Raw genomic sequence first — 9,615 nt, forward strand, 5'->3', positions numbered from 1 at the left:
TCATTCCCCCTCCTTCTAATCCAAACGTTCAGACCCTTAGCGATAAAAATGCAAAATTATAATTAGACAGCGATTAGCCAATGGCCCCATGGGACTCAGATTGCGCACTTTATGCAGGCGCTCTCCTCCCCTCCGAAGAACGCGTTCTGTGATTGAATTACACTAGGCGAAAATGCGGGTGGAGGTCGAGATCGGGATGGAATACCGGGAATCGTCGAGATACGACGAGTGTTATGCAGATAAACTTGAAGTTTAGTCAGAGACCACAAATCCCTGAATGCAACAGGGGTTCGAAATGGGTTGCAGTGGATTACGGAGAGACTACGGTTTTATTGGTGATTATGATAATATGCACTGCGATCTATAGGGACTTATTGTCAGCGCCTGTTTGTTTAGCCCTTTATTGCCCAAAAACGAGGATGCGGATCCTCGGAGCATCCGCTTGCGGATTTGCGAGGCGTGGATTTTAGAGGTTTATTATCCGGGCTCAGGTATGCACTTTCGGGCAGCCTGTTGTTTTGGGTTTTCCCATTTTCCGGTGCAGGTGATGCGTTCCACCAGCTTATTTTCGGGGTCGCCAGGCAGTCTGAGAATTTGCATTCCGACTCGCGGAGGCTTACCTGCTTTTAATACCTGTACCTCGTAAATCAACGAACGACATCTCGGGCCTATCGATCAAATCAACGGTCTATAAATTCTTACGCCTGCCACACATCCATCAAATGCTCGAGTTTTTTTTCTTCTTCCACTGCCAGTTGAAAATTGTTAACCGTTTGGTTTTGGGGCCCACAGCTAATTGGATTTTTGTCAACTAATCCGATTTGTTCATGTACTCGCATCTCGGAAACGGGTATACCCGTAGCCACCCGAAAAATAAAGAAGAAAAAAAATTGTAAAAACAGGCCCGTCTCCAAATTGGTTACAGTTTTAGGCTTACGAATCAACTCGATTTCGTCGCATGTCTCACTCGGTTAACCTACATTCCAGAAATGTGTCAACCAGCCCAAAACGAAAACACAAACCACTCAAAAACTACTACTACTTACTGCCCAGACTGAAGTCGAAGTAATGTCATTTGTTTGCCAACTTTTCGCCATTGTTCAAGTTTAATTAGTTGTTCAACTCTATCTATCCATCCTAGCATCCCTGCTTCCGTCTCTTTCTGGCCTTCCCTTAGCCTTTGTTGGCATAATTGAAGGGTTGAAGGCAGTCCCCAAAAGAAAGAGAGAGTAGATCTGGGTGTATCTGATTAGCAAGTCCCACAGGGAAGAACTTGGAAAAAATTCTGGGGAGCAAGCAAGTTCAAAACCAAAGAAACCCAATTACCTAAACCCAAAGTTTGCAGTTTAAATTAAACGAATAAATCAATTTGAAGATGGCAAACAGTTGACAAGTTCGTCAGCCAGCTTCTAATAAATTTCAAGTTCAACACAGACCCAGTTATAAAACAAAACTATTATGGCCAATTAATGAACTATATCAAAAGAGCCAAAACAAAGCCAGACGAAAAACTCTCACGATCGCCGATTGCTGACTCAGCTGCAGCCAAAAAATAAAGTTAAGCACCTGTCCCCACTGAAGAGGCAACAAAAAAAAAACACAGATCAAAGCCAGAAACCACCAAATAAACACACACAAAACAAAATCTTGTTAAACGTGTGATTAGCTCTTAATTTTAATGGCAAGCTAGCAGCAATAAAAATGTTGTCATCGGCCGTTCGATTCATTTTCTCACTGATTGCAACAAATGACAGCGCCACAAAAAATTAGTTGGAGAAATAAAATTAAAATAAAACAGAACAGAGCACAGAACAATTTTTTCAGCTAATTAAAAGTAAGCAAACACAGCTGCCTGACAGGAGAACAAAGTAAATACGTTCCGAAATAAATCCAAATCAAATATCAGACGCAACTGACTGAAACGATCTCCCACCGCCGATTTGCATGTCAAACGAAGTCGCAGTGGAGCTAGATTGTATCTGATGCAGCTTAGCTCAAATGACACCCATATAGCATTAATAAAGTTTTCGCTTTGCATTTGTTTCACACAAAATACTGAAAAATTATGCATGTATCTCGAACATGCCACTCGGCAATCTCGCATTTCAACACAAATAAACAGGCCTCAAAATAAAAGATAAGCGGAGGCCCACAGAAAAAAATCTGTGAATATTATGAAAATTGCGACAAATGCAAATCGAGTCTCGTTTTTATGTATGCGAACTATTTTGAGCACAGAAAAATAAAAATGGTCATTTCGGTTAAGGCGAAGGGAAAGGTTGAACATTTTTGATCAACACGGGGCATAGGTTACACATTCGAAGCGGAAAATAATTTAGGTGTAAAATTTTATAATTAAAAATCGTTGCCACTAATTGATTGCAAAGTCTGAATAAAAGTAGCAAACAGTGGGAAGGTGGTAAAAATTTGAACATATATTAATTGAAATTCCGCGGCAGCTTTCATTTTAAGCCAAAGCATTTACTGAAATTATAATAATCAGCAGTTTTCGATTGACACAAAAAAAGTAGTAAACAGTGTATAATGTTTGCACATAATAAATAAATTGTTTTGTAGCCAAAGTTTTTGTGCGTCGAGGTGTTTGTTTTTGTGCCCTGTCGCTCTGAATTTGCAATTTTCATTAATAATACATATCATAATTTTTTATGAGCGTTTTGAAATGTTGGCTTAGCGCGTGGGCCAGATGCGATGGTCTGGCCAGCATAAATTAGCCATATTAAGTGGATATTATGGAGTTTTGTAGGCCCATTCACCGACGGTCGAGTGATTGGACAAACTGGGTCTGGTGAGTGGCCCTAAAAATGTAGTATATCAGTGTGCATATTATCAAAACTCCCAATAATTGTGTTTCAACCTTGATGCATGATCTGTAGAATTAGTTCGGACGGTGTCAGCTACAAAGCTCCGGCTTCCGGTCACGAAAATGCAGATAATCATTGACAAAATGCACTTAAATAAATATTGAAATGTCAGATTACAGCATGCAATCCCTAAAAAATTGTAGTGGAGAGGTGTACGACGGACTGAAGTTAAAATAATTCAGATGAAACGAGAATCGAGTGGGTATAACATTTTTATGGGAATCTCATTTCACGTTTTGTTCTAATTTGTCAAGGTTTGCTTAATGACTTCCACTAACACTTTATTTATGTTGACAATGCGCGAATTTCATTTAAATTTTACTACTTTAATCGCCTTTGTCTTAGGAATTACGCATCCCCCTTAACAATATGGGGGAGTCATAAAAGCAAAACTGGAATATAAAGCATCTTGACACATTAAACTTGCATATCGACTCGGTATGCAAAATTCACGGATACTCGCTTCGAATCGCGCTTCCCATTTTTTGCCGACGGCAAAACAAAAGTAATAATAAAAAAATAATTTAAATTTTTGTAAAGATTTTTCTTTTATTTGTTTTTTTGTGGATTTTGTTTTTATTATTTCCAGGTGCTTGGCAATGTTTTTTTGTTGGATTTGTTTGTTTTCGCTGCCTCGCTCCATGTTTCACATTCACGTTTTGCACGTTTCTTGGTTTTTCTTTTACTAAATTTTCTTTAGGTTTACTAACATTTTTTCTTTCTGTTGTGTTTGTATTATGCAGTAGATTCATGCCTTCGTTTCGATTTATGTTTTAATAATAATAATAATTTTGTTTTTCGCTTTATTACAATTAATTATGGTTGTCTTGTCTTGTATTTGTAAGCATAATTAATAATTAAATTGTTTATATAATAGATAATAATTATAATTACTTAATGCATAAGAGAATTTATAAAATAGAATGTTTTTGACATTTTTCTTTGCTTTTCTGAAATATTTTCATCGCTCCTTTTCTCGCCTCGTATCAATTGTCTTTACTCCTACTAAACTTGTGTTTTCATTCAGCTTCCGCGTCTCTGTGTTTTTGCTTCAAATGCACATTTAATGTCTGAGAATGTTTTGTACAGCAAAAAGTGTATGGAAATGAAATGGTAAATCAAACGATTTGTTGTCTCAGTAACTCGCAACAATTTATTTGTATCACACAATTGTTTTAGCTATGCAGCAAGCGGAAAATCAAAAACGGGAAATCGAAGCAGAACAGTATGGAATGCAAGTGAGTTGTCGTCTTCCTATTGTGGTACAACAGTGCGTATGCTTCATTTAAATGACTAAACATTAATCCTACTTCATTTATTTATATGCGTTTCTTCATCTTGTTGTTGTTGTGGGTTCTTCTCTGCCACTTTGAATTAAACCTGCTTAAGAACTAAGGCTAAAATTGTGTGTGTGTGTGTGTGTGTTTGGGTGTTTGGGTGTGTGGGTGTGCGTATCCTAGGGCTTTTAGTTAATATTTTCAATAATTTACAATGTGGATATATCCAGGAGGCCAGCACTGGCGGCCACCGCTGCCTCGTGGCCAGGATGATAGTGATGGTACAGCTGGTGGTGCTGCTGCTGCTGCGGGAGGTGCTGCTGCTGCTGCTGCTGGTAGTGTTGCTGCTGCTGCTGTTGCTGCTGCTGGTAGTGGAGATGGTGGTGTTGCTGCTGCTGCTGCTCCTCGAGGTGTTGCTGCTGCATGTCCAGCATGCTGGCCGAGGCGGCGAACGAGGAGCCCGCCGCAGCTGCAGCAGCAACGGCCGCCGCAGTCGCCGCCGCAGTGGCAGCAGCAGCAGCATCTCTAGCGGAGGAGGAGGAGGGGGCGGCAGAGGGGGTCAGCTGGTAGGCGGCTGCCAAGGCGGGTGAATGCGCGGCGGTATGGCCACTGGAATGCGCCGAGGAGCGACCGCCCGACGACCCCGATGCCGTCGGACTGGGCCGTCCATTAAGCAACTGTTGCTGCTGCTGTTGCTGCTGTTGTTGCTGCTGCTGTTGCTGCTGCGAGGCCGTCGGCATGTACGGCGGCAGTGGGGGCGATACGCTCACACTGGAGCCTGCTGCTCCATAGGCGCTGGCCATTTCTCACATGTGTGCCAGCGGCGCCATTGTCCTCAGCGATTGCTGGTGTTGCAGGTGGTGTTGCTGCTGCTGCTGCTGCATCGACTGGTGTTGCTGCGGGATCTGCTGGTGCTGCTGCGGGAGGTGTTGCTGCGTGAGGTGCTGCTGCTGCTGCTGCTGTTGCTGCTGCTGCTGCTGTTGCATCGCCTGGTGTTGCTGCTGCAGATCGGGCGAGTCAGTCTGATAGTGGAGCAGGTGTCGCTGCTCGTCGGGCAGATGGTACATGTTCATCAGGTGATTCAGCTCCCCGCCGCCGGCGGCTGCTGCTGCTGCTGCTGCCGCCGCTGCCGCTGCCGCCGAGCTGTACTCCCGCTTCATGATGTGGTTGTTGTTGATGTTGTTGTTGTTGTTCAGCGCTATGGCACTTGGGCTGGGCGACACCGGCTCCGACTTGATGCTCGAATCGCTGGGGCTATGGCTCTGGCACGAGACCTGGGTGCCACTGCCTCCTCCTCCGCCCCCGCCGTAGGGAGCCGGGCTGCCCGGCTGCTGTTGCAAGCTGCTGCCGCCGTACGGCGACGGCGATCCCGGCTGCTGCAGGCTGCTGCCGTACGGCGATGTCTGTCCGCCGGACACCGTCTGGTACATCGCATACCCGTTGTTATACATGTGGCCCATGTCGTACCGCTGCGCCGCGTAGTGCTGCCCCATGTAGGAGGTCTGGTAGGCTGCCGCTCCGGCGGGATCCGCGTGCATCATGTAGCCGTTCGGCATGTATCCATTCGGCGCGTTCATCTGGTACATATCCTGGCGCGCCTGCTGCGCTGCTGCTGCTGCCGCCGCCGCCGCTGCCGCTGCACTGCCTCCGCTGCCATTGAGCGACTGATTCTGGCCCGGCTGACCCTGCACTCGGGTGGGGGTCACCGGCTCACCGGGCGCTCCGCCACCCACCGCCTGGCCGGGCATCAGGCCACCCATCGGGTACTTCTCCTTGGTCTTGGTCAGCGTTTTGGTCTTGCGGCGTGGTCGGTATTTGTAGTCCGGATGCTCCTTCATGTGCACCGCCCTCAGCCGCTTGGCCTCGTCGATGAACGGACGCTTCTCCGACTCCGAGAGGTCCTTCCACTGGGCTCCCAATCGCTTCGAGATCTCCGAGTTGTGCATCTTGGGGTTGTCCGAGGCCATCTTCCTCCGCTGGCCGCGGGACCAGACCATGAACGCGTTCATCGGACGCTTCACCCGATCCGCGTGCTGCTGGTTCTTGTTGGCCGTGGCGCTGTTGTTGTTGTTGTTGCTGGAACCGCCGGTCAAACTGCTCAAAGCGGATCCGGCGGCCAGGTGTTGCTGCTGGGAGTGCTGCTGCTGCTGCTGCTGTTGCTGCTGCTGGTGCTGCTGCTGCTGGTGGCTAACCGGCGAGGTCATGTGGTGGCTGCCGATGCTGCTCTGCGTGGGACTCAGTTCGCTGGAGCTGTGGAGCGGGGAGCTCTGCTGCTGCTGCTGCTGCCCCACCTGGCCGCCATTCAGCGTGTTGGCCATCGAGGACTGGAGGGAGCTGAGCGGATTGGGACTCTGGCTGGCCGCGATGTGGGCGCTCATGTGGTGGTGGTGGTGGTTGTGGTGGCTCAGCTGCGAGTGGGTCAGGTGCGACTGGCCCAGGTTCATCAGCGGTGCCAATGCGGAATATGGCGAGGCGGCGTGGCCGTGCAACGCGGCACTCGTGTGGTGGGGCGGCATGGTGGCATGCAGCAGGCTGCCCTTCATATCCGATTCCATGGTCAGCATCTTGCGGGGATTGCTTCCTGTTTCAGTTTCGACTGAAGGTTTACAAACTCTTGATGATCCGGCAGAAGATCGGTCGCTTGATTTAACTTTGTTTTTTGTTGGCTGCTACTTTTTAGTTTTAGGCTACGCTTTAGTTAGACATTTTGAACATTTTGTGGGAAACCATGTTGCACTTGTAATTTACTTTTTCGTTTTTTTGATTTTGGCTGTAGTTTGTAGCTGCTCGTGGCTTAAAATTGCATAACAAACTTCGTGTTGTTACTTTTTACTTTGTTTCGCGTATCAAAAATTTAGCTTTGGCTCTCTTTGGGATTTTTGGCTAAACAGCTTTAGCTTTTTGTTGTTTTTTCCACAGTCACAAATATTTCTTCTATGCCGCTGTGTTTGCGTTTTGCGAACAAACAAGGCGGGCGGCGAAAACACTTGAAAATTGTTGTTAAAACCCGACGCGAAAGTGCCTCAGAAAGTTGTTGTTATTCATTTGATGTATTATTTATTTTGTATATTCTCGTTGCGGGAACACCGAAAAAATACCTCCACACTGGGCGGAATTGAGCACCTTTCTGTTTCTCCGGACGACGGCGAAACCTGTTCGAGGTGCGTTCTACGCTGCTTTTTCCTGGCTATAATACGTTTGTATCTTTCGGTTCTTTTTCCTTTTTTTTCTCTCTTTATTGGGCTGACGTTTTTTTTTTTCTTGTTGTATTTGTAGGTGTTTTTTTTTCGTATATTTTTTGTTTTTTTCGGCTGATGACGAGGCACGAAGCGAGTTACCGAGACCGAGACGACACGAAAACGAAACGAAAACCGAAACAGCGAACCAGCGAACCGAGTTGCTGCTGCTGGCGCACTGATGTTGCTGCCGTGCTGCTGATGTTGCTGCCGTACTGCCGCCTGATGTTGCTGCCGTACGTTTCCCGTTTGCCGTTTAGCGTTCTGCGTTTTGCGTGCGCGTGTGCTGACGACGGCGAATGCGAGAGTCGAATGAGAGACGGTGTGCCGCTGGCCGCTCGAGCAGGCGGTCGAAGCAGTCGAAGCGGTCGCTCGGTCCGCCAGACAGGGTGGCTGGAAAAACTGGTCCGGCCGGGTGTATCTGCATCTGTATCTGTGTACCGTATCTGTAGCTGCGTGTGCTCGTGTATCTGTGTGTGCTCGCTGAACGAGTGTGCGTCGGCATTTGCCAGCTGGAATGCCTTGGCGAGAAAGAGATGAATATATGCGCTCGTGGCCCTGCTAATAAATCAAATAAACGCTCGGCTTTCGCTGTGTGTATCGGTGTGCGGTGAGCGCTTGCTGGGTTGGATTTTGCGCACTCAGCTCCACCAATCAGCAGCGGGAGCGAGCGGTGCGGCAGTATGGATCTCTCGCTCCAACACTTTATCGATCCACGCTGCGCCTGGCGCTGCCATAAAAATGTCGTCTTTGGGTTTATGGCAAGCGCTGTTGCCGCTTTTCCACCGAAACTCTAGAGGAATTTTTCGCCATGGCTCGGTGTATGAATTTCGAGCTTTAAACATGGCCGATATGGGTGGTTGGCCAAAAGGGGGTGGGGTGAGGGGGCAGCAGGGGGGAGCCAGGGATCCAGGGACCCAGGGGCCTTAGTGTTTGCGGCGTTTTCGCCGTTAGAGCGCGTCTCACGCGCATAGTTTTTGCTGGTTTTTCCTCCTATTTTTTTTTTTTTTGGGGCCTCAGCTATACATAAAATATATATACAAAAAAATATATATATATATACAGGGTAGTCTATCTGCGTCTTGTGCAGCGCGCTTCTTATTAACCTAATGGGTTTGCCAAGGTAGCTGACGAATAATTGTGTAGGCAGGCAGGCAGTCGGCAGATGGAAAAATTTATTAAGCAAGTGCACTGCAGCTGGCAACTGCGAATGTATCTTGCAGGTTGCAATCTCGGCCCTCGGCGAAACTTTGATGCGGTTTGGCATCCGCTCACGTCTATCCACCACACGAGCTGCTCCGTCCCCCCACATTGTCTTAGGCCCCCACATTCCCACATCCCCAGTCCCCATTTAATTTACCTTCCCCTCGATTAATGTGTTTTTTTTGCCTGCTCTGGTACTTCTCATTTCGGGTTTCCATGAGTAAGTCTCGCATTTTTTGTTCGACTTTCAGCGGCGGAAAGTGATTGGATTCTAGTTCTCAGCTGATTAACGCACCTCACTGAAATGCGAGCCAGGTGGAAATCGATTAATGAACGATTAAATCACATTTGAACTCAATTCTTTAAAGATGAGAGCCAAATCATGACTTAATTGTAGTAAAGTTAAATCTTTAAAATAACTAACTAGATAAGTCAATTTTGGTTTATTATTAATCATGTTATTTTTATTAAAGAAGTGTTTGCTAATTATATAAAAATAAAGAACTTTTATTTGTGTACAACATTTATAGGTTAAATTTATTTAACTATGTAAAGTGCAATTTAAGATGTAGAAACTCCAACGATTGGTTGATTGGATAAAAGTGTACCAAAGAGAACCATAAGAAATTTGTTTAATGAGCTGATTGCTTTTACTCCCATTATGAATTTCTTAAGAAATAAATGTTTGAGTAAGTAACAGCAAGACAATATCCAATTTTGAATATGTTAAACAAAAATTAAATATTAACTCTGTTACAAAATGTATCCTTTCCTTTAAGCAGACCCGGAATTTCTTTTGTGAAATTCTTGAAGCATCGACGTCTTAATTCCTGCAAGTCATCAAACACTTGAAGCGAGCTACTAACCCATTAAAAATGTATAATGCAAACAAAGCCGATATGTGGGCTCGGCAGCCTAATGAATTTATGGCCAATTGCAAATCATTTGACAATGAAGCGAAAACACAGGGGGAACGGCGATAATAAAGACCGGCAAACAATGCGAAACCTGCCCCAG

The 9,615-nt window shown here is 46.0% G+C and overlaps 1 protein-coding gene across 1 annotated transcript; it reads right to left on the reverse strand.

The window, feature by feature from the left end:
- Nucleotides 1–3,418: 3,418 nt before the first annotated feature.
- LOC108098745 (GATA zinc finger domain-containing protein 10) lies at nt 3,419–7,958 on the reverse strand. Its single transcript, XM_017201880.2, is given in 1 exon segment — nt 3,419–7,958. A coding segment is annotated over 1 exon segment (2,355 nt). The 5' UTR covers nt 6,724–7,958; the 3' UTR covers nt 3,419–4,368.
- Nucleotides 7,959–9,615: the final 1,657 nt, after the last annotated feature.

The sequence above is a fragment of the Drosophila ficusphila genome, unplaced genomic scaffold (assembly GCF_018152265.1).
Source record: "Drosophila ficusphila isolate 14025-0441.05 unplaced genomic scaffold, ASM1815226v1 contig_787, whole genome shotgun sequence".
NCBI classification, from domain to species: domain Eukaryota; kingdom Metazoa; phylum Arthropoda; class Insecta; order Diptera; family Drosophilidae; genus Drosophila; species Drosophila ficusphila.